Source organism: Pelodiscus sinensis, chromosome 2 (genome assembly GCF_052426305.1).
Source record: "Pelodiscus sinensis isolate ZL-2025 chromosome 2, ASM5242630v1, whole genome shotgun sequence".
NCBI classification, from domain to species: Eukaryota; Metazoa; Chordata; order Testudines; family Trionychidae; genus Pelodiscus; species Pelodiscus sinensis.
Window position 1 is genome coordinate 250,288,110 of NC_143053.1, and position 15,576 is coordinate 250,303,685.

Consider the following 15,576-nt stretch of genomic DNA (forward strand, 5'->3'; position numbering starts at 1 on the left):
GGGCAGCGCTCAACCCTAAGACTGAGCCCGTTGTTAGTTTTGTTGAACAGGCAGTCCCCGGGTTACGTACAAGATAGGGACTGTAGGTTTGTTCTTAAGTTGAATTTGTATGTAAGTCGGAACTGGTACATATTGTAGGGGAAACTCTAGCCAAACATTTCTCCAGAGCTCAGTTTTATTCTCCCACACCTCACTTCCCTCAGTCCTTTATTCTCAAGCTGAGGTGTCTGCTGAGAAAAGCCGCTCCGCGTCTCCCTGGTCTGCTGGGGAGGGCCCGCGGCGCGTCTCGGCGGTCTGCTGGGGGGGACGGACACAGCTAGTGCAGGGTTGCCTCACCCCGTTTGTAAGTAGGGATCCGATGTAAGTTGGATCCATGTAACCCGGGGACTGCCTGTATTTTCTAAAAGGCAGATCCAGTCTGAAAAGTGACTCAATACCAATGGCCTCTTGTGGTCCCCTCTTTAATGGGTCTTTGTAATTCCAGATCACACGTGTTCAGTTTACAAGTCCAATGGGTATTTTTACTAACTGCCAGCCTCACCGACTGACTCCTTCTGGGATCTGAGAATCCGACTGGGTTCTTTTCTCATCATACACAATCATCTAGCACAAGGTATTGGTATATGACATCTTGTGCAATCTCCTGGCTTTCAATGGGGTTGCACAGACCTAGACAGACCAGAACTTAGTAAGGAGGAGCTGTGATAGATGCACGGTCAGACGAGAAGAGAATCCAGCTCACACTCCAGTTACGTGGATATCCAGGGTTCATTCAAAATTAATCTTGTACCCAGTTATGGACTTTTTAAATGATTTGGATTAAACTAAATCCTTAGTTCTTTCTCAAGCACCCATGGGAGAGAATTGCACAATTTATACTCACATTTAGAGCAAAGAGCAGAACTCCCTAGTTCAGTTGAAACTTCATAGTACTTACAGGCTTCTGGTTGATATGTCGGCTCCATTCTCGGGCCAGGACGACTGGCAGTGGATAGGTCTCCCCAAGCGCTATCCCCGCTTGTGAGAGAGCAGCATTGCTCAGTGCCCAGAGCGTGTGTATCTCCCCTCCCTTTATACACTGTATTTCTGGAACCCACAGTCGGACATAATCTCCCTGCAAATGGAAACAATGTTCAGAGAGGAGACACTCACACCAACAAGGCAGGATATAATCTGACTTCCAAACAAGGATAGGAAAGTGCTTTATTAACTGTAACAAATGATACCCCGAGAAATGGGGACACATAGGGTACGTCTACACTACAGCGCTAGTTCGAACTAACTTAGTTCGAATTAGTTAATTCGAACTAAGCTAGTTCGAACTAACGCATCTAGAACTAAAAACTAGTTCGAACTAGCGTTTTGCTAGTTCGAACTAGTAAGTCCACATTGAGTGGACTCTGAACAGGGCTTAAGGATGGCCGGAAGCAGTGCCGGCAGGGCATAAAAGGAGGACTTAGAGCATGGAGATACTGTCTCAGGCTAGCCGAGGGCTGCGCTTAAAGGGTCCCGACCCCCACCCCGGACACACAGTTCTAAGGGGTGCCCCGCTTGCAAAGAAGTTCTGGCTTGGAGTGCCCTGAGTGCCCACACTGGGCACATCACACCACTCGGCCATCAGCCCGGCTGCACTTGCCGCAGGCTGCCATCTGGGGAGAGGGAGTAATTGGGGGGCTGCAGGAGAGCTTCCACCCCCAGAAGCCCGCAGAGCCAGCCCAGTCCTCCCCATCGGGGGCTCGTACCCCATTCCTCCCTCACCTCCTTCCACTTACCCTTCCCTAGCCCCCCTTCTTATTGATGTACAAAATAAAGATAACGTTTCTTCCAACATTGACTCTGTCTTTATTGAAAAAAAACTGGGGGAGACTGGGAAAAGGAGGTGGGAGAGGGGAAGAGAAAGGCTGGGAGAGGGGAGGGCAACTAACATGATCAGGGGTTGGGAACAGGTCCCAGATGAAGAGAGGCTACAGAGACTGGGACTGTTCAACTTAGAAAAGAGGAGACGGAGGGGGACAGGATAGAGGTCTCTAAAAGCAGGGGTTGGGTGGAGAGGGTGCATTCAGAAAAGTTCTTCCTGAGTTCCCATAAAGAAGGACTAGAGGACACCAAAGGAAAGGAATGGGTAGCAGGCTTCAAACTAGTAAGAGAAAGTTGTTCTTCTTGACAAAGCAAAGAGTCAACCTGTGGAACTCCTTGCTGCAGGAGGCTGTGAAGGCTAGAACTAGAACAGAGTTTAAAGGGAAGTGAGATAAAGTGATGGAGGTTGGGTCCATGGAGTCCTATTAGCCAGAGGGTAGGAGTGGTGTCCCTGCCCAAAGTTTGTGGAAGGCTGGAGAGGGATGGCACGAGACAAATGGCTTGGTCATTGTCTTCGGTCCATCCCCTCCAGGGTCCCTAGGGTTGGCCGCTGTTGGCAGACAGGCTACTGGGCTAGATGGACCTTTGGTCTGACCCAGGACGGCCATTGTAAGCTCAGGGCTCAGTGTCGGGGGTCTCAGTGGACCCCCTTGATTTTCATGCACACCTGGTCCTGGGTGGCCAGGCTGGCAGCTCTCCTGCCCTAGACGGCCACTTTCCTGTGCCTAGTGCGGAGATCGTGGACGAGGTCCACGATGTCCGCACTAGCCCAGGAAGGTGCCCGCCTCTTGCGGTCCAGGGCAAACTCCCGGGAGCCGCCAGCCTGGTCCCGGGAAGAGGGGGTGGGCTGGGGGGCATCGGGTGGGTGGCTCTGTGCCGTGCCAGGTGCAGGGTCTGCTAGCTGGGTACTGGCAGGCTTGCACCTGGCACGGGCACCGTAGCCAGCCCGTGCCCCTTTAAGGGGTCCGGGGCCGGGAGGGGGGCATAGAGTTTCCCTGGTGTTGGCCAGAGTGGCCACCAGGGAAACCTGGGGAGGGCTAGCCTCCCACTAGTTCGAACTAAAGGGCTACACAGCCCTTAGTTCGAACTAGCTAGTTCGAACTAGGCGTTAGTCCTCGTAAAATGAGGTTTACCTAGTTCGAACTAAGCGCTCCGCTAGTTCGATTCAAATTCGAACTAGCGGAGCGCTAGTGTAGCGCATAGGAAAGTTAGTTCGAACTAACGTCCGTTAGTTCGAACTAACTTTCTAGTGTAGACATACCCAAAGAGACCAAGTATTTTGAAGCCTTACACCAAGTATTATACCAAACCTTCTGTTAGGCCTCAAAATCTGTAATTAGGCATCTGATCAGGTGGCCTGATTTACAGAGACGCCAAGAACGTACACATCTTGTTAGCTTCAATGTAGGGGATACTTAGGGTACGTCTAGACTACATGCCTCTGGCGACAGAGGCATGTAGATTAGGCTACCTGGCATATGAAAATGAAGCAGAGATTTAAATAATCGCCGCTTCATTTAAATTTAAATGGCTGCTGCGCTGAGCCGATCAGCTGTTTGTCGGCTCAGCGTGGTAGTCTGGACGCTCCGCGGTCGACATCAAAGGCAATTGTCGACTGCCCCAGTAAACCTCATCCCAGGAGGCATACCTGGGAGGTCGACAAATGCCTTTGATGTCAACCACGGAGCGTCCAGACTACCGCGCTGTGCCGACAAACAGCTGATCGGCTCAGCGCAGCAGCCATTTAAATTTAAATGAAGCGGCGATTATTTAAATCGCCGCTTCATTTTCCTATGCCGGGTACCCTAATCGACATTCCTCTGTCACCAGAAGCATGTAATCTAGACGTACCCTCAAAGTCCCTGGGAGCGTCTATCCCTAACCCAGAAATAAGCCCACTTCATGTGTTATGACATGGGAGACAGCAAGGTAGGGGAGTTCTCTAGGTCACCAGGAAGCTGGGGAATGAAGCAGGGGAAGGGTTAATCTTCTTCAAAACTGGTTCATTAGCAGTGGTAGGGGTATGAAAGGGATAACTAACCCCTTCCCTTTCCTTCACACTTGCCCCACATCCTCCTCAAGGTGAGGGTCAGGAGAAAACTGTAACTGTCCTTTAATCTCATATCTGTGGGTTTCAACCTTCTGTCAGGTGCATTACTGTCTTAGGCCACATCTAGACTACAGAGAAGATTGATGCCGGGGTGGTCATTCTGGCAGGTCTAGTAAGGACCCGTGGAATCAAACGCTGCGGACGCCCCCGTCGACACCAGAACTTCTACTCTTCATGAGGAGTAAGGGAAGTCAACGGGAGCATTTCTCCTGTCGACCTCTCGCTATGAGGACGGTGCCGAAGCTCAGCTTAAGGTACGTCTACACCAGCTATGGTTTTACTACGACCTTCGGCAGTAGTGTAGGCCTGGCCATAGGTGATCAACTCAGTCCTTCTCATCATTCATTTCTGTTTCCCCCATGCAGGTGGCCTGCGTTCAGGGGCGGCCCATGGCTATAGGTGGACTTGGCCGCCGCCTAAAATGCTGCCGCCCGGGTCACCCGATGATGATGTCACGGGGGTGCCCAGGGCGTCCACCGATGATGTCAGGCCATTGACAGCCCTGCAGGTGGGGGCGCACTGCACAGTGTCTTGACAGTATGCTAGTTACCCAGGGAAATGGCCATTAAACACAATGCTTGTCATGGGGATGGCCACACACCCAGACTTCCTGAGCCGGGGAACAGATTCTGAAACCAGCTCTCTTCTTGCCCTCATCACCCCTAATCAGGCAATGTCTGCAGTCCAAGGGATTTTTCAAACAGCGGCACCTGTTGAGCAGGTTCTTCTGCTCTTCCCATGGAAGCTGCTGACTGCATTTAGTTTTTTTCAGCACCCACCTGAATATAAACAGAGCCTTGAATAACAGCTCAGATCGTAACACGCCTTTTGATTTCTCAGTCAATGCACTAGCTTTCTTAGGGTTTTATACCGCTGCCGGTCTCCACAGCATTTGAGCAAAGGGTTGGCTATTCTTTTGTTAGCCGCTCATTGTGCACATTCATCTCCTAACCTGATTTCACTCGTCTGTCTCGGCAGCTCTCCTCAGCGGAGAAGCTGCTCCTCAGAGAAGACAAGCTAAGAGGCACGAGAGCTAAAAATCTCAGCACTATAGACTGCTGGATTCCTTGCTGATGAGAAGAGAGCACTGAAAAAACAATTCCAGCTAATAATCACGATGGAGCAGGGTTCCCGAGGGACGCAGAGACACACACTGCTGCATACCCCTCTGACTTCAGTGCAGCTGCATTTGGGGATAACCTAGTGGTTTGAGCATTAGCCTGCTAAACCCAGGGTTGTGAGCTGAACCCTTGAGGGGACTACTTAGGGATCTGGGGCAAATCTGTCAGGGATGGTACTTGGTCCTGCTGTGAGGGAAGGGGACTGAACTTGATGACCTCTCAAAGTCCCTTTTAGTTCTATGAGTTAGTATATTATATTATATTAAACTCAACCTGTGCTCATTAAAGAATGAAGATCAAACTAAATTACCTTGGCCACTTTTAAAACAAATAAATAGGATCAACAGATGAGTACGCCCCAAATTTCACACTCAGGAGGCTAAAGTGAAGCACCTAAGTCCACATCTAGGTGCCTAAATAAGTGGCTTGATTTTCAACAGCTTTCAGCCTGCCCCCATCAGCTCCCACTGAAGTCAACCCCACATAGCATAACTATGGGTCCTCATGTTTGAAAATCTTACCAAGGTGGCTCTGAAAGTCAAATCAAAACCTTATTTGCCATGTCCATAACTGCTGGAGTTTTGGTTTGTTCCCCGCTAGGAAGAAGTAGAAGGGAAGAGGAGGAAGAGAGCTACGTAGCAGTTGGGGTATTTCGCCAGGAGACTTACGTTGCTGTCGTAATCCAGGCCTTGTTTAATCATGTTAAACTTCCTGTTCTCCCTTGGGTCGTTTCCAACTCCAGCGCTGTATAACCAGTTTCCATAATTGCTGCAGACATCATAATCCACCTTAAACACACATGGAAAAGCCATCAACAGGGCTGGTTTTGCTGTTCAGAAAGAACTGGGCAGAGGGAGGAAAATCACGCGGAGACAGCCATTGCTCTGGCTTCTGGGTGTGTGCCTACACACAACGCTGTGTGGTACCATTAAAGTGGTACTACCTCCCCTAATGTGAACACAGTAACTGCAGTAGAAAGGCGCTTGCACCAGCAGAGCTATTTCCGTACAGGAAGGGGAATGAGTAATGCTGTGGCAAAAAGGCACCTTTATAGTAAAATAACTGACTCCACATTAGGAAGAGGGATGGGCTGTACCACTATTGCATTTTTTGAACCCTCACCATAGCTACACCAGGACAGAATCTGCATGTGGGCCAGCTCTTGTACTGATGGGCCCTGCCATAGGGTGTGGCTGCTCCCAGCACCTCCTCTTGGCCAAGCATGGTGCACTTAGCACTGCCTGCCTCAGTTTCCCTCTCTGAAGTGTGTCTCAGCTGGGGCACTGGAATCGGGTGGGCAAAGGGCTCATATCCCCACCCCCTTTTACCAAGAGAAACATAAGTGCTGTGGGAAAAACATAACTGTATTGCCAGGCCAGCCTTAGGGCGGGTGACATGGATGAAAGAGGCACCCCGTGCAGCGCAGAGGTACGCCGTGCCAGCGAGCACCCACAGCAGTTAGTGACAGTGGGGGGTGCTGTGCTCCCTACTTCTGTTGCCTGGATCCCATTGTACTAGGATTGTGAATTAGTGCCCTGACGTGCAGCTTCTCTCCCCAGGGAACACCTCATCTCTTGCTGCCTTTTAGGCAGCTTTTAAATCCACAGCTCGTTTGAACCCCCCATCCAATCAGACTCCGATGCACCCAGGCCTTGGGCCACCTGGAAATGTGTTCTGCAGCACTGCTGGAGGGGGGCTGCTCCCAGGCACCACTCTCTCGCTCTGCCCTCGATGGCTCTAGGGTTGCAGCTTCCCTGGGCTCTTCTCCTTGCAGTAGCCAGGACAGGACTTTGCAGCAGTTGTGGTGCAGAGTGCAGGGGCCAGAGTTCACTGAGCTGATCCCAGGGGTTCCGGCAGCGTCCTCCCCACCTCCACCGTGCCCTGCGCCTGCCCCATCAGTGCACAGAGCCCAGTATCTCCTGGGACACCCGTCCCCAGAACCTGGGATTCCCCACCCCAAGGGATACCTTCTCTATGGCCAAGGATCCCCCTGACCCCCCAACCCAGGATCCTTCCGCCCCAGAGGCTACACCCTCTATAGACCAGGATCTTTGAACACATCCAGTCCACAATCCGGGATCACCCCTATCTCTAGGAACACACCCAGAGCCCCCATTCTCTCCCCAGCACACCTCCCTGTTGCTGTTTAAACTGCCACAAAGCCGAGCACATCTGCTCCCCTCCCCAGGTACATCCCCTCTCCGGGGCTCAGGGTGTGACATCCTTCTCCCTCCACCCTTTGGTGAAACAGACGCCTTCCCCCAGGATCCCTCTTGGCTGAGCTGACGTGTGGCTCTGACGCTGCCAGGAAGATACCCCCTGGGCCTGTTACCCTGCTAAGCACAACCAGCACTGCAAAGAACGGGAAAAACATCAGCGGGGGAGGAGGGAAACCTGGCAGTGTGTTCTCTCTCTTAGGCTGTGGAACAGTATTCCAAGGGAAGGGCTGAAACCCCGAGGCTTGCGACCTTTAAATGGACACTGGATAAAACATGCTGTTAGAAGCATGGAGACAGGCCGAGATGGAATGGTCACACAGGGCTTTTCCTCCTCTAACTTCTACAACCCAATCCCACTGTTCTGGGAGTACAAATTCGGGTGCCAATGACCGGATGCCTGGATCCCATTGCACGAGGCTTGTGAATTAGTGCCCTGACATGCAACTCCTACTACGCCAGCCATGTAGATCCTGCTGCGAGGACAGCTGTCTGCAGGGCCCCTGTATTAAGCTGAACCCCGAGTGTGCCCCCACTATATGGTAAGCATGCATTCAGTCGCTGTTACCCTGCTGTGTGGTTCCCATGGTGCTTGTACTGTGAATTTTTGGCACTCACACCCTGCTATATGTATCATAGTGCTGGCAGCTCTAGTGCCCTGGGGTAATGACGAATTTGACAATAGTGCCCACGTGCAATATTCTGGTTATATAGGTTACAGCTGTGCTCTGCGGGATATTTCAATAGTATTTTAATTCCTCTCCCAGGGTATGTCTACACTACCCTCCTAGTTCGAACTAGGAGGGTAATGTATGCATACCGCACTTGCTAATGAAGCCCGGGATTTGAATTTCCCGGGCTTCATTAGCATAAGCGGGGAGCCGCCATTTTTAAATCCCCGCTGCTTCGAACCCCGTGTAGCGCGGCTACACGGGGCTCGAACTAGGTAGTTCGGACTAGGGTGCCTATTCCGAACTACCGGTACACCTCGTTTCACGAGGAGTACCGGTAGTTCGGAATAGGACCCTAGTCCGAACTACCTAGTTCGAGCCCCGTGTAGCCGCGCTACACGGGGTTCGAAGCAGCGGGGATTTAAAAATGGCGGCTCCCCGCTTATGCTAATGAAGCCCGGGAAATTCAAATCCCGGGCTTCATTAGCAAGTGCGGTATGCATACATTACCCCGCTAGTTCGAACTAGCGGGGTAGTGTAGACATACCCTCAGACACTTTGGCCTTGCTCCCACCCCATCTTCTACAAAGTTTCTGGTGCCTTTGGACTCCGCTCTCACCCTGCCAGCCTGGGTGACGGATACAGCTCGGCCCATGTCCAAGTCACAACAAACATGACCCCTTCCAGGGTACCAAGAGTCCAAACTGAAAAGGCATGGCTGTGGCTGACCCATCTCCCTCTGAAGGCGCCAGTCACCCTGGGACAGGCGCCCTCTCCATTCCCACAGCAGCAGAGCACCTCACACTCTCCTTTGTATTCTCCCTCAACTCCCAGGCATTATTAGGCCCATTTTAAAGACAAGGACCTGAGGCACAGTGATAATTCCACTAGGTACCTTTGAAAACCTGGCCCTGGGTGACTTGCCCACTTTCACAAAGAGAATTAGTGGCAAAGGAGGGAACTGATGCTAGGTCTCCTACATCCCAAGCTGGCAACCTAACCACTGGGCCATCCTTCCTCATCGCCCATAAGTAAATCTGTACAATACTTTTCTACTCATGCAAAGTTTCCAATTTTTCCCTGTTATCCTCTATGGGCCAGATTCTGATGCAGACACCAAGCAGAAAATCTACCCTCCATATGAGAAGCACAGGGTGGAAGTTCCCACCTCAGTCCTGCCTCTGCACAATTCCCAGGGACATTTTTCTCAGGGGGTCCCACACATGGGCTAAGGGCCCCTGAATGCGCACCCCCCACCAGGAGGGGCAGCCTCTCTGGGGTGGTTGCCAGGCAGCAGATGGGTATCCATAACACTCTTTAGCTACATATGCTTTATGGGAACCCATCGGAGTGCAGGAGGCACCTCTGCCCTGAACCAGCATTCAGCCAACCTTGCAGAAATGAATTTGCCCTTTGGTTCATGCACTTCTGCCTGTGCACAGGGCACATTAACCCCTTATTGCCAGGCATGTCAGCTCCACACCTGCAGGAACAGTGCAGGGGATGGACAGGCTCAGTGTGGAAAGGGGATGGAGGGACTCAGATGATTGTAATACTTAGGGTGTGTCTACACAGCACCTTAAACTCAAAATAAGATACACAAATTGCGTATCTTATTTCGATTTTATTTCAAAATAGGTTATTTTGAAGTACGGCGCATCTACACGGCGCCACATTTTGAAATAAAGCGCTATTTTGAGCCATCCCTTATTCCTCATGCAACAAGGTTTACCGGGATGGCGAAATAGCACGCCTGTGATTTCGAAAACTATTTTGAAATAACGGGCGGCTTGTGTAGACACAGCTAGCCTTGTAGTGTAGACATACTCATAGATTTGGTGGTGGAAGGTTGCTTTACACAACCGAGAGCAGCTCCTGACCCATCTACTTACACTAGATCTCCTCATAACCCTTCTGTGTAACCCAAGCTTCTCTCACCAACTCTGGTGTTTGGAAGGGTGGCGGTAGATGTGAGGAGCCAATCAGGATATGTCTACACTGCAGGCTTTTGCTGGCAGAGAGTATGCTAGTGAAGCGCTCATTAGCATTTGTCGCGCAGTCATTTGCATATTCTCTGCCAACGCTTTTTGCTCAAGAGGTTTTTGCGCACAAACAAGCAGTGTAGACAGGTCTATTTTGCACAAGATCCTTATAGTGCAAAAAGGGGGTTTTGCACAAAACGGACCCGTCTACACTGCTTGTTTTTGTGCAAAAACCTCTTGCGCAAAAAGCATCGGCAGAGAATATGCAAATGACAGTGAGACAAATGCTAATGAGTGCTTCATTAGCATCCTCTCTGCCAGCAAAAGCCTGCAGTGTAGACATAGCCTAATGGTACTACAAGGTATGCAGGAGTACATGGTACAAGGTGCAGGAGTTGGAAGTAAAGATGAGTTTGCATCAATCATTCCCATCAAGGATAAGGGCCCAGGCAGAGACAGACATATCCTGGAGGTGACTGTGTGGTTGCTAAGACTGTGTCACCAGGAGGTCTTCTCCTACCTTGTTCATGGGATGCCGTTCTGCACAGACTTTGTCAGATAAGTCACCTGACTGGGATATTGGTAGAGAAGGGTACAGCTTGTTCAGGAAGGACAGTCAGGGAAAAAACGTGGAGGTGTTGCCTTGTACAATTTGGACTTTCCTGGTCCAGCATGCTCGAGACCTTACTGGTACCAAACGGGAGTTTCCCAGACAAGGGGAAATCAGCACCAGCCCCCTCTGCTGCTGGCCTTCAGGCTCTCCTTGGGGCCGGGCGGGGACTGCCAGGCTCCTCTTCCGGCCCCCACACAGTGTGGATGTAGTTGCAGATATCTGCAGCTAGGGGCGGCCCTTCCATATATGCGGTGGCCTAGGGCGCCAAGCTAAATGGGGCACCAAATGGTGGCGCAGTATCATTGAGGGGTTTGGAGGTGGGGGCGCCGATTGCATGGTTCGCCTAGGACGCCTGTTGCTGGCAGTTAGTCTAGGGCCGCCCCTGTCTGTAGTTCATTTTTGCAGATACAGATGCGGATACAAATTTTGTATCTAGAACGTTGCAAATTTGCAGATATCCATCTCATATCCATGGGTATCTGCATCTGTGGATCACTGATGGAGATGTGGATGTAGATACCAATTTTGTATCCATGCAGGGCTCCATTCATCCGTCACTGAAACGCAGCCATCCCAGCGATAATGTAAATACAGTTCCCATTTTCCACTGTAGTGAAGGAGTATGCCAGACTGCCACATAGAACCTGAAACTGCAGCAGGGATTTGTGCAGACAGTAGTTATTCCAACTGGAATTTATCCAGGACACTAAGGCTAACACTGCTGCTTTTTCAAAAAGCACCAGTGCTTTTAGTGCCTTTTGTCTGCCATCAGGACATGGGTTTGTAAGGCTTATCTGAAAGAGGGTGAATCCGGGTCACTGGAACAGCACTGATTTACAGGATAAAAAGGTCACCACACTGAATTACCCACCCCACTATGTGCACAGTTCCCATCCAAGTCCTGACCCAGCCCTGCCTCATAGCTCAAGGTGCTGTGACTGTTACAAGCCTGAAGTGAGCCTTGGAAATTTAGGCATCAGACAAGCTTGTTTCTATTGTAGCTTCAAGCTTCCTGTAGGTGACAATGAAGCCAATGGCATTGTGGGGGCCAGCCCCAAGCTGTAGCGTAGGTTAGGAAATGCCCTCTTCATCTGCAGACGGCAGGCTGGGAAGCCATGACTTAGCTTTCTAAGATATCCACAGCCATGGCTAGCAGCAAGCACTCTGCCTCTGATGTGCCAGCTACATGATGCTAGCAGGGTGGGGAAGGAAAGATTAAATTAGAGCTCACTATTTTTAAAAAAAACATCCGTGTCATTAACTTCTGGGGCCAAAACCAACACAGATTAGATCTGAAACTCTCTAGCCCCAGATTCCATAACTTGGCTTGGTGAGAACAAACGCTGATAAGAGACACTGCTACTGAAGTGAAAGATAAATAGAACTGCGCTCTTATCAATGCCCCTGGCAGGATGCGTGAGAACCTAAGAGAAGAGTACAGGAAAGGACTATTACAGGACTACTCAACGGTGGAAGCCCGGTGGCCACAATGATACTCACAGCACGTGCGCAGAGCCGAAACTTAAGTGTGGCTGTATATATATGCAAATATATGCCAATTGCTTCTTTCACATTGACGGGCATGAATACAAAGATTAAGGCAAGTCTACACAAGATGCAGGCCCCATTTAAGTCAGTTCTGCTGATATTAATAACATGCAATATTTACCTGATTTCCACCTGTATGACAGCACTTTTAATGAGCAATGACAGTCCAGATATTTAACTACTAAAATGCATATCAACAGAAGATCAGTATATTGCCTCGCCATTGTGGCGCGTGTTCCCAGTGGGGACTTCGTTCAAAGGATCCCACCCGCGGGCTACATGTTGAGCCCTGTGTAAACACAAACCACACTATGGGCTGAAAACAAATGGGCCGTGGGCCACAGGCTGAGTAGCCATGGATTATTATTTAGCCAGAGCCCCGCTGTGCAGGGTGCTGGACAAACACACAGTGAATGACAGTCCTGAAGGGTCTTCATTCTGACTAGACAAGACAGACCCAAGACGGGAGAAAGGAAGCATCATGCCCTGTTACAGGCTCAGAGCGAATAAGGACCTGATTTTTCAGAAGTGCTGCATATCCACAGCTCCCACTGACGTCATCCAACAATCAGGCCCCTGTGACTTGCCTGCAGTCACGCTGGGAGTCTGGACAGTCACAAACTCAGCTCTGCCCTCCTGAGTCTGGATCCAGAACCTTATCCACAAAGCTGCCCGTTAATCTAGAAGATCTAAATTCTCACTGCAGGCATTAGAGCTACATCACAGCCGAGGGCAATCTTTCCATGCTATGGGAAACTTACCCTTTTTGACCAAAGCCTCTGAACTGCGTGCCGAGAGCACCCCAGAAAGAGTGGACTCACTTTTATGATCCTTCTTTGAGCCAAGCTACTAGTGAACTCAAAGGGAGTTCTGTTCCTTTATGGCCTGTACAAGGTGACCTGTTGTCAGTCACCCGCAAAGAGAAGCACAAACCGCTCCAATCACATGCTGAGTTCAGTCTTACCAGCAGGTGTTCAAACCATTCTGCACCCATCCTCCAGTCCAACCCCAGGTCCTTGGTGAGAAAGCTGGCAACGTTCTGGCGCCCTCTGTTGGACATGAAGCCCGTCGCTGCGAGTTCTCTCATATTGGCATCTACAAAAGGAACCCCCGTTCTTCCTTCTGCCGGGACAAGAGACACAGAGCGGGGAGGCAGCATCGTTACTGGTTCAACTGTCATCAGTCTGCAGCTGTGCATATGGGGATAGCCAAGTGGGTAGAGCCCAAACCCATGTGTGACAGGAGGGACAGAACCTCCCCTATGGAACCGCCCCACAGAATTTAATAGGGATGACAACACTCGGGTTCTATAGAAATTAAACAGGGCTCTGTAGAAAGGATCTAAAATGGTTGCTAGGGAGAAAATGATGGAGAGTCTTACACCAGGCTTAATCGTCTTCTTGCACATAGTTGCCATGTTTTGAATTTAGGCAAAATAAAGAGAAAACAATGAGATTTACCAAACGCTGATGAGTCTTTAAAGGTAATAGCCTGAAGGGACATATAAGGCAAGTTATACCTTTACAGGTTAAATCAGGTGGTGTCAGTAGAAGAAAAATATGGAAATGTGTTTGTAGTAATGGATATGATTTGTTCTGCTTGGGTGGAAATGTGAATTTATTAGGTTAATGTTAATAATGCCAAACATTAGTATAAGCTCATGAATTCAGACATTTTAAGTCCAGTAAAGATTACTGAGCAATTTGAATGATTATATTTTCTATTGATGGATGGTAATAACAAAACAAACAAAAAAAGAAAAAGAAAAGAAAAGATCCTAAAGGCCTATAGAATTTAATGGAGGCTTAAATCTATTCTACAGGTTTTCGCTTTCCTATAAAAATCTATAGCTGGCACAGTGGTATGTAATATTAAACACTACAGGACTAATTGAAAACAGAGAGAGGTTATTGTTGCCTTTGAAATTCTAGAGGGGTTTTCCTCAAGGGCAGAACTACAGCTCTGCTTGAGCTGAAAGAAAATCAATGAGTCGTATCATTCCCTCACTCAGAGGTGATGAAAGTAAAGGAAATTCTGATCCAAAAGCCTGTAACTAGCATATTCTCCCACAAACCTACCAAACATCCTCCCCCCAGACTCCATGCCGCTGGGCATGGGTGCTCAGGGAGGAAAGTTGCTCTGTGCAGCAGCATCTCTGGTTGACTCTTGTTAGCCTCCTCCTCTGCACCCCTGAACGCCCTTGGAGGGATGAGAGAGGGGGAAATACAGGAAAAGTGAGGAAGCCAGGGATAAGCATGGATACCCCTGCACACCATGCGGAGCGGCTGGGAGCTTCCCCCTCCCCCTTCACTTTCCTCGTCACAGTCAGCAGCTACAGGCCTGATGAGGAAGCAGAGAGGACCATTGGGGCCCAAACATTTCTTCTCTGGTTTGACTATCTCCTTGTACACATATCGCAAAGGGCAGAACTTGGCCATTTGCATCTGGTAACTTGGTCCTGGTCCTGGTCAATGTTCCTCTAATCTTTTCCATCCATGTGCAGAATAATTTTTATGTGCGCGGAGACATGTGCAAATGAGCACCCCCAATAGAAACACGAAACCTAGCTGAGAGTGCTCTGCTAGTGAGCTGGGTGGCATCTGCATTTCTCCTGAGCAGTTGCACAAACGCATGACTTGCAGGGAACACTGGTCCAGAGAGACACTCAATGGCGGCAGAGCGCTGCTAGGTATCGCGCTGAAGTCAAGATAGGGCTCTTTATTGCTTACAAACTCCAAGTTACAGAACCTGACTCTGCCCTCTGACACACCACTGTAAACCCGGGCTGACACCCACATAACTGCGGTCACACCCTGGCCCACAGTTTCAACTGACCTTTCCAAGCATCAAATAGCTTGGGATCTTTCTTCCAAGGCACCTCTTTATCCTGAAGTCCTGTTGGGGAAATGAACTACGTGTCAGGGAACACCAGCACCGACATACCAGAATAATAAACAAAGCCACAGTGACAACGTGAGAAGCCTTAATAGCCACTGCAGTTTGGGTTCAGGCCAACCCAGGAGCTCTCCTGGGGTACATCTACACAGCGAGGCTAAACTCGAAATAAGCAACGCAACTTGAGCTACGCTAAGGGTATGTCTAGACTACATGGCTCCATCGACGGAGCCATGTAGATGAGTTTACTAGACATAGGAAAATGAAGCGGAGATTTAAATAATCGCCGCTTCATTCACATCAAAATGGCCGCCGCGCTGTGCTGATCAGCTGTTTGGCGGCACAGCGGGGCAGTCTGGACATGCCGCGGTCAACAAGGGAAGCCTTTGTCGACCGCTCCAATAAACCTCATTTCACGAGGCATAACGGAACGGTCGACAAAGGCTTCCCTTGTTTTATTTATTTATGTATTATTTAAATCGCCGCTTCATTTTCCTATGTCTAGTAAACTCATCTAGACATACCCTAATTGCTTATTTTGAAACAGAGCACTCTTCCTCCGA

At 49.8% G+C, this 15,576-nt stretch overlaps 1 protein-coding gene across 2 annotated transcripts in view; it reads right to left on the reverse strand.

Annotated features, from left to right (window-relative positions):
- Nucleotides 1-15,576, reverse strand: part of LOC102449437 (cryptochrome DASH-like) — a 39,571-nt gene that overhangs the window by 2,376 nt on the left and 21,619 nt on the right. For both annotated transcript variants that reach the window (XM_075922858.2, XM_075922859.2), the window contains exons 10-13: nucleotides 14,954-15,013; nucleotides 13,083-13,240; nucleotides 5,757-5,876; nucleotides 938-1,114 (exon numbers count right to left, since the gene is read on the reverse strand). In XM_075922858.2, the coding sequence (XP_075778973.2) occupies nucleotides 938-1,114; nucleotides 5,757-5,876; nucleotides 13,083-13,240; nucleotides 14,954-15,013 (515 nt within the window). The remainder of the gene's footprint in view (nucleotides 1-937; nucleotides 1,115-5,756; nucleotides 5,877-13,082; nucleotides 13,241-14,953; nucleotides 15,014-15,576) is intronic.